Source organism: Eutrigla gurnardus (genome assembly GCF_963514095.1).
Source record: "Eutrigla gurnardus genome assembly, chromosome: 7".
Lineage (NCBI taxonomy): Eukaryota > Metazoa > Chordata > Actinopteri > Perciformes > Triglidae > Eutrigla > Eutrigla gurnardus.
In genome coordinates, this window is record NC_139921.1 from 13,512,736 (window position 1) to 13,528,695 (window position 15,960).

Genomic DNA, 15,960 nt, shown 5'->3' on the forward strand with positions numbered 1-15,960 from the left:
GTGGCCGTTTAACCAGTTTTGTGGACAAATCCGTCATCGCTGATTGACCAATGAACTGATCATGGAGGCGGGTTTTCACTAAGGGTGTTTAGTCTAAATATGCAGTCTTTGGCAAAAAAAAAATCCCTTTGTGCGAGACACAAAATACAAATTCTAACATGCGAAGGTTATTTATATCAGTTCCTTTGTGTGTGTTCCTTTGGCAGAAGTGCCCCTAGGGCCTTGTATGTTATGTATGTTTTGCTACCAGCTTAAAATGTATGGATAGTGGTTGTTTGAATAAAACGTGTGGGGTGCAGTTGTTGATTTTTTGTTGTTAACATTGCCTTTAAGGGCCATAACAAAGTGGCATGATTCAAATATAAGATCAGGAAGAAGATGTATTGCCAAAACTGAATGGCATGATACGAATATAAGATAAGGAAGAAGATGTATTACCAAAACGGAAGTGACCATAATAGTTGTCTTAACAACAAAAAACAAATACTTTTATTTTATGACATCCAAAATGTAAGATGTCAATTAGACGTTTGTCATTTGTAAGTGTTTTTATTTCACAATCAAATTAAATTTCACTCTTAGTCGTTGCCAGGTTAGGGACTGGAACCACCCGTAACAAGATCCTGTCTGATATCAGGCAAGGCTAGTCAGTCAAAACAGACTGGGCAGCAGCTGATAAATGAAAAAACGTTTGCTTGGGGTTGCGCCCCACTTCACATGTGTCAGTTGGAGGAGAAGTGCACGGAGAACATCTCCAATGGCTCCTCAGTATGCTCCAAGTCTGCGATCCCGGCTGGCACCTTTGCTACTTTTTCTACAGACGGGGTTCATTGTCATATATGCCTTTTACGTTGAGGTCGAAAGCAATGTAAAAAACAATGGGATTACCTTCAGCAACATTTACTCAGGTATGCTTAAGTAGTGAGTTTGGAAGAGTGAAAGGTGAATAACTCATCGAAAATATATTGTAAGATACTTTATATAGGTTATTTGAAAATTACAATCAACATCCAGGAGGAGGGGTTGTAGTTTTTGGGGCAAAGACAAGATACAACTATTGCTGGTTCTTTAGGAACAGATGAGTCCAAAGGTCTCTTGACAACTGGCTTGTAAGCTGAAACACAGCAGAAGTGACTATTGTATATTGTGAAACAGGGACCTGCCAGTGTTTGAAGCCTACTATTACTTTTCTTTTGCAGAGTTCCAGGATGTGAATGTGATGGTGATTCTAGGTTTTGGCTTCTTATGCACTTTTCTGGTGAGGTATGGTTTCAGCAGCTCTGGGTTCAACCTTCTTGTAGCTGTCGTGGCCACCCAATGGGCTATCATACTCAATGGAATTGAGTCCTGGTATTACAGTGGAAAGATTAGGGCTGATGTGAGCAGGTACGTCAATTTTCTCGCTTGTTTAATTTGATGTCAAACATCTGTTTGAACAAATGATCTCTTCTGAATCAATTTGTCCTAGTATCTACAGCCTATATACAGAAGAAAATGGCACTTAATTGAACAAAGACATATCAAACAACACAATTCTGAAAATATTAACAAACCTAACACATTTCTAAATGAATGGTTATAATATTTGAATATAGTTTAGTGGTTGCTGAGATGTGCGCAGCTTCTGCTCTCATTTCAATCGGGGCCGTGCTGGGGAAGACCAACCCTGTCCAACTAATCCTCATCGCCCTGCTGGAGGTGTCAGGGTTTGTCCTGAATGGCTGGCTCCTGCAGACTCTGCTGAAGGTAAGCAACTTTTAATCCTGTGTTTCAACCTTATATCAGTTCTTCAGGCCAAGTATATTAACATCGCACGTATGCAATACATAGCACTTTGCTTATAATGAGGCTTTCCAAGTCTAGGTCCAGCCGCTGAACAACATCATGCTGCTTCACATCTTTGGGGCCTTCTTTGGACTTGTGCTGGCCTGGATCCTGTATCGGAAAAGATCCCAGCAGCAATTTGAAAAAGAAAAATTTGACCGCAGAACAGGATTATTCTCCATGTTAGGTAAGGTCTAGGCTATGTTTCTCTGATGTTACTGCTCAATAGAGTATTGTATGATAGCTATTGTTCAACTGGAGATTTAAGTTCTAACTCTCCATTAGCGAGCATCCACGTTGTTAAGCAGAATCTGAATCCTCTGTTCTCCAGGGACTGGGTTTCTCTGGATATTTTGGCCCAGTTTTAATTCTGTCCTCGAGGACAATCAGACTCCTGGGAGGAAGCTGGGGGCCGTGTGCAGCACCTACCTGGCCCTGGCCGTCAGTGCTGTAACAGCAGCTGCTGTGTCTGTGCTCTCCAGCCCGAAGGGAAGACTCAACCCGGTATTCTTGATATGTTAACACAATAATATGCGTATTATTAGCTGGAATTAAACGTTAAAAAAATTAATATCAATATCAATCAGTGAGTTTAATACCAGTGAGATCTAATTTATGATGGGGTGTGTATCTTCACTCAGCTCCATATGCAGTCATGCATCCTTGCTGCTGGTGTCGCTGTTGGAGTTTCCATGTCGGCGGTTAATCAGCCATGGGAAGCCATGACAATCGGATTCACTGCCGCTGTTGTATCAACCATTGGATTCCGACATCTCAAGGTTTTGCTCACCACATGGACAAGTAACCTTTGATTACAAATCTATACATCACAGCTCATCATAGCTCTTATTTTCCAGACCCACATGCTGCTTGCATTTGAGTGCCATGACACCTGCGCTGTCCTGAGCACGCATGGACTCCCCGGTCTACTTGGATGGCTGGCACATCTCCTCCTACAGATTAAAGACTGCGATAATCTCACAATGTAAGAACGCAACTATATTGGCATTACAACACACAGGGTGTGATACCCTGTGTAATTGGTTATTTATCTTGTAGGGCAATCCGGTTTGCTGCATTTCACATTTGTACTCTCCTCCTCACCATCACTCTAAGTTTGTTCATGGGAGCCATAACAGGTCAGTCTTCTTTCTCGTAAGGTTTCCATTATTAACAGTCTAGCACAATCAAACTAGGAGACAGAAGGTCCACTTTTAATTATTCAGTCAGAACAGAATGCCACAAACACTGAAATTTGAGCAAACACATATCTTATTTTAGTGAAATCCAGAGGTCACCTCTTTTTATAGTGCATCAGCACTGTATTATTCAGTATGTTTGCCATTTGTTAACATTCCTTATTCACTTTATATGTAATTGCTTAAAGGGCTCATACTTAAATGGGACTTGTGGAGACCGGCCCAAGACAAGAAATGTTTTGATGATCAGGCTTTCTGGGAGGTAGGTAATGAAGACTTTATCTTCTTACAACAAATATCTAGCTGAAGGTAATTATATCTGCACAGAAAATACCAATTATAATGATTGATTATGATACTAAACAAATGAACTTGGTCGGTTGGTGTAAATGCTTGAATTAACACTGGACCAAATATCATGTTTTGCAGTTTCCCCATCTTGCAGTGCGCAAGTAAGAAGACAGAGAAAGAAGTTCCATTTCCAGTTTTCAATCATAATTTCATACAACTATCTTACATTGGTGCAAAGTAGTTATTTGATGTTTTAATGCATCTAAGACTGGGATATTTACAAAACAATAGCTTGAACCATGGACACATGAATGCAAGACTCATTTACTGCTCAGTATGTTTCTGTTTAATGCTGCCATGATCGTCAGTAACTAACCTCATGGTTTACACAAGCAAATGGGTAAGTATTGTAGTCAATTATGAATCTCCAGTACACATATAAACACCAAACATTTGTCAAACCTTTGTTAACTTCATGTCAGCAGTGTAAGCTACTTAAACTTTAACAATAAATCTGGATGACTGCAAACTTCAGAGCTGACTTTCTCTTATTTCAGAAAAAATGCAAACAACCCCATATGGTTACATTCTGTTAATGTTTACAGTATTATGAAATGTCGCCCTCAATGATAATTTGTTCCATAATAACTTATGATGTTTCCACTTAAAAGAATGTTCAAATTAAAAGATGTCATAAAAGTAAATAAACCAACAGGAAATGTGGACAATTCAGAGAATGAAAGCTCCCAAAATACACATTTTACTACACAAGTCGTAAACCACTAGAACAACATGGCTACACAGTGCAAATAAACACCTTTAAAATGTGCCACATTTGAAAATATTCAAAGCTTTAAAGGAATCTATGAAAAATTGTGCTTAGTTATGATTTAACCATTATACAGCAAACAATATAAATTAAACATGTTTGGAAAGCTAAAAAAAAAGTGTATATTTATTTATAAGTGAATAACCACTTATGCATATTGTCTCATACAATACAGAAAGCAGAGAGTATAGACAGGACATGAAGACACAGTCTATTACTGCCACAGATCCTCTGTACGTCCAAACTTGAAGACCAAACCCCTAATCAGAAAAGAGGAAGATAGTATAAGAAAACTACCTCCATTAAAAATTCCTTTATTAAAGTGTAAGCATGGCTTTGAAGTAAGATGCTGCTGAGGACTGTTGACTTACCCAAAGAAAATGAACGCATTTTGGAAGAAAATGGCAATACCAGGGTACACGACAGGTTTTTCTGCAAGAGACAGCAGAGTTACAGCTTACAAAATGAGGCTGCATTCATAATTTTGACAATAGCACATACATTTAGTATATGAAGGGCTGTTCATGATTGGACTGGACAACATTTTGCTCATACAGCATATGTATATTCATTTGCTGCATCATACTGGCCTCATTCATCTCTGCAACTTAAAAATAAATGCTTAACACTGTAAAATGCTTCTCAATGTCACACCCCAAAAGTAATTACTGAACAGTCAGTGAGAGAAAAACAGAACTTACGGGGCACTACAAATCCTCCAAACAGAATCCACATCGAGGCAATGAGGGAGCCAAAAGCCAGCATGAAGCCAATGAAGAGCCACACTCTAGCGCCTGCAAACAGAGATAAGAAAGGGTAAGTTACTGGTTGACACGACATAGAGCTTTTAAATGGGTTTGTATTTTGCTGCATACCGGTATACATCGTTATAGTAACACAAGAAAACAGTCTGAAATTAGTCATGTATAAACCAGATGAGACAGCATTAAAACATCCAGTAAAGGAATTATAATCATAGGGGGAAATGGGTCAAATTAAGTGTTTGTGGAGAAATATCTGTACAGTAGTATATAGAAGTTCTCTATATCCCATCATACACACCTGTCTGTCCAATGCAGCCTTCACTGTAGCTGTCTCCTCTCACTTGGCCATTTGAAACAGCATTTATCCTAGATGCGTCAAATGAGATAAAAAAAAAAAAATTACAAACATATCAGAAGCTACTTATTAAGTTACCTTGAACAGAGACATGGGGAAACCACCCCCAACCTCCTCAATATACAACCACCAGTTCTGACGTCACATGAGAACAACTAAAGCATCTCTATGACAAATGAGCCAACCCATACGACGAGAAAGGCCTGGAGATGGCGCTTAAAGCTAAAGAAACACCAAATAAATACATCCTTGTAATGAGACACGTTATGTCAAACTGAACAAACATTTACTGTGACGGGAACGGTTTAGAGAGTCTGTCTTACATGAGAAAGGCCACTGTAGCGATGACTCCACAAGTGTGATAGGCATGATGAAACTGTCCCTCATCAGGATATTTCACTGCTGCATCGATGATGATCCACCAACCAGTGAAGAACTGCAACAAGATCCACAATTATTAGCCCAAGGACTTCAATGACAAGTATTAACATTTATCTCAGCAATTGTGCAATAGATCCTAATCCTAGTCATTTAAATCAGGAATCCACAGCTCTACATACAATAATAATTAGTAACTAGAGGCAAGCCCAGACCACAAAGACAAATCAATGTAGTCTGGCTACATACATCTGCCTTGAACTGAGACAATCTGTTAAATACCAGAACTCCAGCAGCAATAGATGCAATTGTATTTCTTCTTTCTCCCCAGTCCACATTGCACTCGCAGTCTCCGCACCGGATTCCGTCCAGAAAACCTGACATGGCTGAGTAAGGGCGTTATGTACATGAACATGAACACAATGATAGAAATACTCAGTGATCTTGATATCATACGTGTGTGTGTCTGAAACAGTATAACAATGTGCTGATCTGTTTTATCCTGTTGGATCATTCAACATATTTGATTCTTAATGAAACCTGACTCGTTATGCGGAATCAAATAAAGTACATAAAATGTTAACTTAATTCAACTCCCCTAAAAGTTATATAAACACGATGCTAATGTTATATGTTGGTGCGCAAATCTCTGTACTGTAGATGCTCAACTCCATGGCTTACAGACTAAGCAGCAACAACCACCAACTATTTTTACACTAAAGCTGGTTAACATCTATTCGACAGTAAGACTGTCGACCCATCTACTTTATAGTTGGAAAAACACAAAATATACTAGATAAAAAACAGGGCTGTGTCGTCTCGTCGGATTCTTTTGTTCATAGCGTTGGCACTAGCAAACATTTCCTTGAAGGTTTCGTTTTGCTACGAAGTTGCTAAAAAACAGTCATAATTCAAACGACAACGGTAGTGCGGGGCTAAAACACGCACCCCAACAGCATTACTGGGTTATAATACAATTTCAAATGAATTCTTACCTTTTATTTTCTGTTTTTGATGTTAACCCCCTGGATAAACCCAACTGCTTCCGATAGAGCTGTCATGCACATGCGCAGTTTATACACACCCATTTGAAGAAGGAACCTCTGAGACGCCAATTCAAGTGTTGTGGACAAAACAGGATTTTTTTGGAACATTATCAGTTCCGCATTCAAAAGCTAGTAGGTCTATTAGATATATAGGGATATCAATACGTTAATTTACTTAGATGTGAAAAAAGATGTAACGTATGAATGAGAGCATGGGAGTGGGTAGTACCACACGTAGTTCAGACTAAAAGTGGGGAAACAGAAAAAAACCATAGCCTACAATGCGCATTGTGTAATACATTTTAAATCAAGTACTGAATATGTGTGCGAATTATGTAAAAAATATTTTAATCTTAATCTTTAAATCGTCTATTTTCTTTATTATTTTGAGAGATAATTTCCCACATACGTTACTTACCGGTCAAGGATTTAGAAGTACGAGCTTTGCACTTGTCAGTGAAGGAAGCATGGTCGACAAACATGTTGTAGAGCGTAGGCTAAATACTTGCACAGGAATCGATCCTGAAATATAATACTGGAGTAGGCTATATTTGTAACTAAATTAACCCATATTTAAGCGCAAAAAAAACGACAAATATTTATATACAATTCAAATACAAGTTGAATAATGAAAAGATAGGCTACATAAATATGGGAGAGAGGATGTTCAACAATGTTTTTTGCGCATGTTTTTTTCACGCATAGCTATTTTCATTTTACTGCTAAATGTATGCTTGAGTGGTATGGATGCAGATCAGCTCAATACTAGTTTAAAACATGCTGTTTATTGAAACAAAGGTAGAATAGTTTACACCTTGGTTATCTCGGAGGAATCAACTTAAAAGTCACAATCAATTGAACCTTTTCTTACATATTTTATTGCTTGTTAAGATGACCTCTTGATGTTCTTGATCCAAGACTTGTGCCAGAGACATCATGTGTGAGTCACATGGGGGCTTCACACAAGCCCAAAGCTTTTATTATTCACAAACTGTAATGCCTGCAACTGTTAAGAGGGTACTGAAGGACAAATCTGGGGCTGTAGCATCAATCAGCATTGGCTTTACTTCATTAATCACTTTGGAAACATTCACAACAAATATTGGAATAAAAAAATATCAAGTCAGTGGTCCATAAAAATATGTTTAGCATAATTACTTGAAATTAGCATTCAAAGAATTGTACAGTAGTTGATATATTTGGAAATTCTGTGCAAGCGTTTATGAGTTAAGAAGATGGTTATCGTATTAAAATACTCCAAGCAGTTGCAGGGCTACAGATATGGACAGAAAGATGGCGCCAAAGTATCCAATGTAGCCATAGGCACCATTCATCCTTTTGGCTGGATCTGGAATAAAACATAAAACAGGGCAATGCAAACTATCACCATGTTTAAATTCTGAACCCTTAACATTTTAATTAAATTTTGTCAATATGTGCATTGTTTGTTCTAAAACCACTTAACTTAAACAATTACCACAATTTAGACCTCATCAGTACATGTCTTAGTTTTGTTTAAATTATCTTTTGCTCAATGCTATCTTCTGTAAATGATTAACAAAAACTAGGTGAGGAGCAACAAATAATCTCTGGCAATCACTTCAACCTTTGTGACACCTGGAGTTCAACATTTACACCTCTAATATGACATAAGTATTATTTTGTGGATATTAGAAAAGAGTGAAATCTCTTCCAAGAATGACAAAATAAAAGGATACCGGTCAGAAGTTATCACGTGTCTAATTACTGGCAATCCAGAGGTAGAATGTGATTTATTCCTTAAGGGTCCCTTAAAACTATGATCAATGCGGGGTGTGCTTTGACCCATAGGCTACAAGTAAAGTATATTAGTTATCTTACATCACAATGATAGTCTTACCTCCTGTGTAGTAGCCCCAAGCATAGGAAAGCCTGCTGGTCACCCAAATAGCCCCGAGCACAGATGCTGATAACTAGGATTATGAACAAAGAAAAAGAGAATTACAAACAGTTGGTAAAACTCAAATGTGACGCATTGTGATGAAAATATGCTGAATCACTCTGAGTCTTTTCGTTTGAATTTATGCCAAAGATCATGAAGTTTGCTTGCCCCTCCCACAAGTCTGCCATTTTGTGTTGTAACACTTGTAGTATCCCTTAATAGTTCACTCGCAAGCTCTAATAATACGGCGAAAGATGTAAGAGTCAGACAAAAAAACGTACATTCGTATGATTGAGTGTGTAAAAAGCATACATACCGGGTAGACGAGAGCTGCAATGGTCTGGAAAACGAGCCACTGAGGGTAGACCTCTAGTGTGTTCTGGTGTGCTCTCTGGATACAGTTGAAGACCTGCTCCTTGTCACTGTACATAGCGGGATACTGCAAAATATACAGACAGTAACTGCTGAAAAACGACTTTCACTCATTATTGTCCACTAAAAGTCTAATTTAGCTAACGTTACCTTAACATCGTATTTTTTCCTGGCAGCCCCAACTTTGACTGCTAAATACCCCAGCATAATCCAGCTGTAGAGGTAGGTGAATATGACATATCCAAAATTGGACGGTAATACAGTCAGAATGTCCATCTGTGATCGATATGTTTGCCTGTGTTTCAAGTAAGACAACAGCCTGCAAACCACACGATGTGCGACCTTGTTGCCAAGTGTAGCGGCAGGAGTGACAGATCTGACGCTTGAGACAGGAAGCAACGAAGTAAACAGTCGTACTTTTAAAGACTGCGAGATCTTGTGCCTGCCGAGATTATAGCCTATTTAAAGGGCAACACCACCATCATAATAATCAGCACTGCTTGAAAAAACAAACAAAAAAAAGAAGAATGAGTTTACAAAAAATAAGCATGCGGGCTATGTGTTATGTGTACTTACTCAAACTCTAGAATTAAAACCATTTTTAACATGGAGCCTTAATGCATTTCCCTGAATAATTAATCATGGCAATGTGTTCCTGAACTTGTTTGCTAGAGCTACCAAGGTATATACTTAAAATACATCATGATGAGCCTCTGCATACTACTTTTCTCCCCAAAGTATGAACTGTAGGCTATACATAGGTGTACTGAAAGCTCTAAGTAATTAACATTTTACATTAACAGCACACATACTAAATTTACAAGGCAACATATTTGCTTGAGCATATACTTTACTAGTTAGTTGTTATTCCAATCATCAAGGAGAGAGAAATGTTAATGGTATTTTATTTCCTTGCAAACCCTGAGAGGAATATTGCTCAAGTGAAACATGGGAAAATCTATTTTCCCCCCGCTCTACTTCTGACTATCACCAAAACAACGCACTTCTTGATATTACTTTTTCTTTGTCATACTGTGTGCACACCTTGAGTAATTGTTGATTGATTACAGTTTACAACAAGACAGCCTGGTACACCCATTCAATTGATTCGATAGGTCATGCATATACACCTATTGATCGGAATAAGAAGAACAATTCCTGTGAAATCGCCTGTTCCACACTCCAGTCCAGTTGGTGGTAATGAACATTTAAGTTGGTTTACCAACCGCCAATAAACAGAACAAGAACAAGAACAAGAACAAGAACAAGAACAAGAACAAGAAGAACAAGAACAGGACCGAATACAGCAAATAGAAGTCAGCCCAACAGTTCTGTGGACGCAAATACCAGAATGGATGCTACAAGAGACAAGCGTAGACCTAGAAATATGGAACATCAAGAGAAGAAATAAAACAGCGGACCTAGTACAGGAATTTTATAACACAGAGGGAAAGTATGGGGAATATGTGCACATATACAGATGGATCAAAAGAGCCGGAAACCGGAGCAACAGGCGCAGCAGTGGTGGTTCCCAGTCATCATATCAAGATATCAAAAAGAACATCAGACCACCTAAGCATATTTGTAGTGGAGCTATGCGCAATATTAATGGCAATAGACTGGGTGGAGGACAGGGTGGACAGGAAGACGGTGATTCAGTTTCATCACTCTTAAGCATAAAAAACAGGTCAGCGAAAACACATCAGGAATGATTATATGAAATACTGTTAAAAACATCCAGATTAACACAACAGGGGAGGGAAATAACGTTCATGTGGGTGCCAGCTCACTTAGGGATACAAGGAAACGAAAAAGCAGACAAAACTGCTAAGGAGGCCGTAAAGAAAAAGGAGGTGGAAGTGAAAGTAAAATTATCAAAAGCAGAAGGGAAAAGTTTAATATGGAAGGAAATAATCAACCAATGGAATCAGTATTGGAAGAGCCAGGAAAAAGGGAGACATTTATATAAATTACAAGGAGTAGTAGGAGAGATGGGATGTTATGGAGACAATAGAACAGAACAGGTAATAATGAGCAGATTAAGAATAGGACATACTAAACTGAACAGCACACTTAATATAACAGGGAAGCAAATGGTCTGTGTAACTGTGGGGAGAGGGAAACAGTAGAACATGTGGTGATAGCATTTCCTAGATATGAAAGGGAGAGGGAGATGATGACTAGAGGGTTGCGGAAGGTAAGAGTGAGGGATATTAATTTTAACAGTATTATAGAATGTGGAAAATCGAGGGAAGGGAGGAGAATCATCTTGAGATACCTAGTATCAACTGGATTAATTAAAAGAATGTAGAAGAGGAGGAACGGGAGAAGTAAAGTCCAACAGATGGCGGTAAATGCAACACTAAGGATGCCGACTGCCATTAAACACCAAAGAAGAAGAAGAAGAAGAAGAAGAAGAAGAAGAAGAAGAAGAAGAAGAAGAAGAATGAAGAAGAAGAACGAGAACGAGAACGAGAACGAGAACGAGAACGAGAACGAGAACGAGAACGAGAACGAGAACGAGAACGAGAACGAGAACGAGAACGAGAACGAGAACGAGAACGAGAACGAGAACACGAGACTGGAATTTCCCAGCCTACCATTGCTCCTCCCACCATCAATCTTCGTTTAGTGACTACAACGGACGGTTCAGTTTCGAGGAAGAAAGTTGAACTTTCACCGGTATTTCGTTACAAACTAACATATTGTTGGCATTTTTACTTATATTCGTGAGTTATCGCCTCATTGTTCTTTTCTGATAGTAACTCACTTGAAATAACGTTGGCGCTTTAACGTTTACATCGACGATATCAGAACAAAGGTTCCAAGCGGCAACTGGTAAGCCTTACAACGTAAGCTAGCAAAGCTAACTATGTTATGCCAAGCTAGAGTTAACGTTACGTGTGTCTTCATTTGTGAATATAATTGAAGTTTCTGGTAATGTTTAGTCAGTGTCAATCGTTTTTATCTTAAGCAAATTAATTTTAAGTGGCGGAGAGTGTTGGCATGTTAGCTCAGGCTAGTCAAGTTATCTTTAGCTTGCGTCACTCCGGAAATTTCCAGTAGGCCTCTCCAGTCAGCCGTCGCAGTTACGTTGCTTTGCTGTTATGCAACACTAGGCCTAGACGTACGCATAGATGTAGTTTGATAATATAAGAGCTAGGGATGCGACGATATAGGATTGTATCGTGAATCAGGATACAAAAACACAATGAGGTGAACTTACATTATCGGGAAAAATATTACCACGAGTGATTTGAAAAATCCGCGTAGCTCACTACCACGGTAGACAAGTGGATAAAATAGAGCACAGAAAGAAAGAGAAAAAAAAACACAGGACACAAATATGCATTTAAAAAGTACTTATCCTTTATTCATGCATGGAGCCGTAATGATTTATGATATGCTTCTTTCAGATTGTTTGTTTTTCACAAAAAAGAACCCTGTAGAAAATATGTCTCATGGGTGACGCAATAAAACGTAGTGTTTCTCCACAAAATGCAAAGTGATTCCAGGATGTTTTAGTGCATATTGTAATTATCAGGATATGGTGAATTGCGATTTGGTCAAGATAATTGTGACATTACATTTTCTTACAGTCCCATGTCTAATCAGTGCAATTTCACCTTGCAGCAGAAAAACAAAACGATGACCAAAGGAGGTGACTCTCATTTGGAAATGGCCCCTGTTTGTCAGAGTGATGGCATCGATGTAATTTTTGACCAGAACAGCCCTGCCTCATCCTGTGCCCGCTCACGATCGAGAAGCAGTGGTGGTAGCAGACACTCCGTTGGATCTGACCGTCACAGGGGACGTGACAGCCACAGAGGACATTGTAGGTCTTCGTCATCTTCATCCAGCAGCAAGTCGTCCTCTCATTCCAGGTCCCGCTCTCACCCTCGTTGCCACAGACCTTCCTCCCGCTGTCGCTGTGACAACCATCGCAGATATGGCCTCAAATCCCAAAGGCAGCGCCAAGGTGCCCACTCTCGCTCAACCTCGCCCAACAAGCACTCCCATGACCAACACAACAGGTCCAGATCTTCCAGACGTTTGAACAGGCACAGAAGGGATGTGAGCAGGATTTCGCGGTCCCCACCCAGAACTCATAGCAGCAGATCAAGATCCAGATCATCAGGGCATTCTGTCAATTTGAGTTTGAATGGTAAGTTGATTTGATAAAGTGAGCAAATAGTCTGGCTAAAATTTTAGGTTGCACAAGTGATTCAATCTTTAAACGTTTTGTGTTCCACAGATAAAGCAAACCTTGAAGCTCCAAAGGCCAGTGCTACCATGATCCTAGGAGGGGAGAAACTGGAACTTTCTCAGAGTGTAAAACCAATCCTGTCAGAGTCCAGACAGGTGTCAACACAGACATGGGTGAGACTAGACCTGGAAAAGAGTCCAACACAGGTGGGTGTCTAAAAGTGATTGTCAACTTCCCATTGAAAACATTACACACTAAAGATAAGACTTTGTCACAGATTCTTTTTAAAGGTATAGAAGGTTTGGATCACATTTAAATACAAGGTAAGAGGTATTGAGAGTTTTTGTTTTTAAAAATAAAATTTCATCCTATTTTTTTTATCAAACTTACTCTGCTTGCTATACTGTATCTTTGTTGCAATGCCTAGAGTCGACTGTTGATTAGTTTGAGGTATATGTTATGTTGAATTTCCTGTGTCTTGTGTTTACCTTTGGACCCTGAGGGAATATACATACTCTCTGTATTTATTCCTGTCTTCATAGATAACAGTGGTCTCCTTCACTCATCGGCACCTGGGATTAAAGGGCTGTCATGTGACTTAGGTGACAACAATACGTGTTTGCGTGACAGTTTATCTGATCTCTTGTAAAGTTCACAAAGTGTAAGTTTATCAGCTAGAGGTTTACAATTAAACACATGCAGATTATCAGACATGATGCACACAGTCAATACCAATGCTAATTCTACACATAGATACATTGATTTACAAACTTTTATACTAAGATATTTTATTGCACTGACTCCATATAGAAAGGTAAACTAATTTTGACATTTTAAATGTATTGATGCTTGCAGTTGAAATGGGTCGTTGTTATTTAGCAGAATCCTTCACTCGCTGATGGAGCACAGGCGTGTGGACTGCATTATAGTGACTATCCCTGTCGAGAGCTAAAAACAGACGAAGAACTCCTCTCCGTATTCCCAAGATAAGTTGGTTCACCAGCTGTATGCTGAGGGCTGGGGAACCTACGTCACCATCATTCTGCCACTGTAGACAGAGAAGACATCCTTTTTAGTCAGATACTTTTCTTTCTTTTTTTGCATTTTATTGTATTCTGTTTTCAATGTCTGTCCTTGTAGGATTCATTTAATGGTCGAGCCAAGCCTTCCATGGGATAGGGGGTGTTAAGTGTTGAAACTAACACTTAAGTATATCACTATGCAATAATAGTGTTTTACAATATTAGCAGTAGTAACAATAATCCATCTATATGAACTATATGAAAGCTCAATTTACTATCGGTTTTACACACATCTAACTAGGTCTGTTTTTCTTGTCTTTTTGAAACAGAGCGATGAAGTGGAGCCTGATGATATGTTCAGCCAAAAGATGTCCCCAAAAAGGAAAATAATCTGTTTCAGCCTAAATGTAAGTCTTTTAAACTGTAACTTAATTTTCCTAAACTGCTCATGTTAAAAGCCAAACACTGCTTTACATTATCCTGAGCATCTAATTTATTTTACTCTCCTAATCTTGTTTCTTAGAACTCTGTGGTCAAACCAATTGTGGCAGCTCCATCTGGTGCTAAGGTAACTTCCAGAGTGGACAGCTATGAAAGCAGGAAGCCTTATGGCCACTGGGTTCCAGTCAAATCACGACAAACCTCCAAACCACGAAAACACACACTCGCCATGTCACACTAGTGTGGCAGAGTACATAGACACGGTTAATATTGTTAACATATATTTTACCATTTTGTGGCCGACATTTTCTTTCAGATTTTAAGTAAGAAGAAGTGAAGAAGAAGGTCAGATTAATTTTTCCCTTTGTTGTGTATATTGTTTCAATAAAGATTTATTTGACAACTGGTCTGTTTGTTACTATTCACATAAATCAATGAACTTGAGTTACTCCATCTTGAGCTTTGAAAAACTGTTGATTGGAAGTTAATCAGGCTTCCAGCACTACACATATTGCATGTAGAAAAGTGAGGTTTTCAACTCTGTCAAATAGTGACACGACTTAATCCATCCAGGAATATTCGGTAATGCTTACCATTATCAGTTACTAGAGTAAAGTTAATGGTGTCTTTAGATTATTCAGTGAGGTAAATAAGTTCATTAAATCATTATGTACAATGGAATGTATATAAAATACTTAAATGGAGAGAGAAAAATACACTACTCACGAAAAGTTAGGGATATTGTTATTTACATGAGTGCTTTTCCTATTTGGTCTGAATTTTAATGACATAAGTAAAAGTTCCCTTTGATATTACTAATAATGTATGAGAAGAAACACTATTTTCATTAGTTTAATGTTTACCCCAAAGATTTAGACAATAACAAGGATAGCCCCAAATAACAAAACTTGACTATCAGTAGCGGGTGTTTCCACCATCTGCCGCAATGACAGCTTGACAGCAACGTCTCATGCTCCTCACTAGCCTCATGATTTTCTGAGGCAATGCGTTCCACTCTTCCACAAGTGCTACACGCAGTTCTGCCAGGTCACGTGGGGGTGGGGTACGATCATCCAGTCTCTGCTTCAGCTGGTCCCAGACGTGCTCTATGGGGTTCAGGTCAGGGGACATTGCTGGCCATACCATATGAGGCACTCTATGGTATCACTTCCTGAAGTCGAGCTGTGACAATTCTGGCACGATGTGGTGGAGCATTATCGTCATTAATGAACAGAAAGTTGGGGGTGTGCTGGCGGAATTGGGGGATGATGATGGGTTCTATGATGTCTCTGAGGTAAGAAAGTGCCATCT

The 15,960-nt window shown here is 38.9% G+C and overlaps 4 protein-coding genes across 10 annotated transcripts; 2 read left to right on the top strand and 2 right to left on the bottom strand.

Moving 5' to 3' along the window:
* The first annotated feature begins 704 nt into the window (after nucleotides 1-704).
* Nucleotides 705-4,407, top strand: rhd (Rh blood group, D antigen). 2 transcript variants are annotated; one of them, XM_084012941.1, is made up of 10 exons: nucleotides 705-908; nucleotides 1,200-1,386; nucleotides 1,596-1,746; nucleotides 1,864-2,011; nucleotides 2,156-2,328; nucleotides 2,466-2,603; nucleotides 2,682-2,809; nucleotides 2,884-2,963; nucleotides 3,212-3,289; nucleotides 3,453-4,407. In XM_084012941.1, the coding sequence occupies exons 1-10, from the start codon at nucleotides 758-760 to the stop codon at nucleotides 3,569-3,571; spliced, it is 1,353 nt and encodes a 450-aa protein (XP_083869067.1). In that variant the 5' UTR covers nucleotides 705-757; the 3' UTR covers nucleotides 3,572-4,407. The 2 variants fall into 2 exon arrangements, with proteins under 2 accessions (XP_083869067.1, XP_083869068.1); XM_084012942.1 differs by having other exon boundaries at nucleotides 706-908; nucleotides 3,212-3,285.
* On the bottom strand, nucleotides 3,638-6,735 carry tmem50a (transmembrane protein 50A). Its single transcript, XM_084012946.1, has 7 exons — nucleotides 6,636-6,735; nucleotides 5,923-6,026; nucleotides 5,586-5,698; nucleotides 5,206-5,273; nucleotides 4,845-4,937; nucleotides 4,515-4,575; nucleotides 3,638-4,403 (listed from the first exon to the last, which is right to left on the bottom strand). The coding sequence occupies exons 2-7, from the start codon at nucleotides 6,022-6,024 to the stop codon at nucleotides 4,358-4,360; spliced, it is 483 nt and encodes a 160-aa protein (XP_083869072.1). The 5' UTR covers nucleotides 6,025-6,026; nucleotides 6,636-6,735; the 3' UTR covers nucleotides 3,638-4,357.
* A 717-nt stretch (nucleotides 6,736-7,452) lies between these two features.
* On the bottom strand, nucleotides 7,453-9,356 carry mgst3b (microsomal glutathione S-transferase 3b). Its single transcript, XM_084014082.1, has 4 exons — nucleotides 9,130-9,356; nucleotides 8,924-9,046; nucleotides 8,566-8,638; nucleotides 7,453-8,034 (listed from the first exon to the last, which is right to left on the bottom strand). Exons 1-4 carry the CDS (start codon nucleotides 9,253-9,255, stop codon nucleotides 7,934-7,936), a joined length of 423 nt encoding a protein of 140 aa, XP_083870208.1. The 5' UTR covers nucleotides 9,256-9,356; the 3' UTR covers nucleotides 7,453-7,933.
* A 2,230-nt stretch (nucleotides 9,357-11,586) lies between these two features.
* rsrp1 (arginine/serine-rich protein 1) lies at nucleotides 11,587-15,052 on the top strand. Of its 6 annotated transcripts, none has more exons than XR_014597504.1 (5): nucleotides 11,587-11,817; nucleotides 12,613-13,144; nucleotides 13,235-13,392; nucleotides 13,729-13,847; nucleotides 14,066-14,572. XR_014597504.1 is itself a non-coding variant. In XM_084014378.1 (5 exons), the coding sequence occupies exons 2-5, from the start codon at nucleotides 12,628-12,630 to the stop codon at nucleotides 14,888-14,890; spliced, it is 912 nt and encodes a 303-aa protein (XP_083870504.1). In that variant the 5' UTR covers nucleotides 11,587-11,817; nucleotides 12,613-12,627; the 3' UTR covers nucleotides 14,891-15,052. The 6 variants fall into 6 exon arrangements, 4 of the variants coding, with proteins under 4 accessions (XP_083870504.1, XP_083870507.1, XP_083870506.1 ...); XR_014597505.1 differs by having other exon boundaries at nucleotides 14,069-14,572; XM_084014378.1 differs by lacking the exon at nucleotides 13,729-13,847 and adding an exon at nucleotides 14,732-15,052 and having other exon boundaries at nucleotides 14,538-14,615.
* The last annotated feature ends 908 nt before the right edge of the window (nucleotides 15,053-15,960 follow it).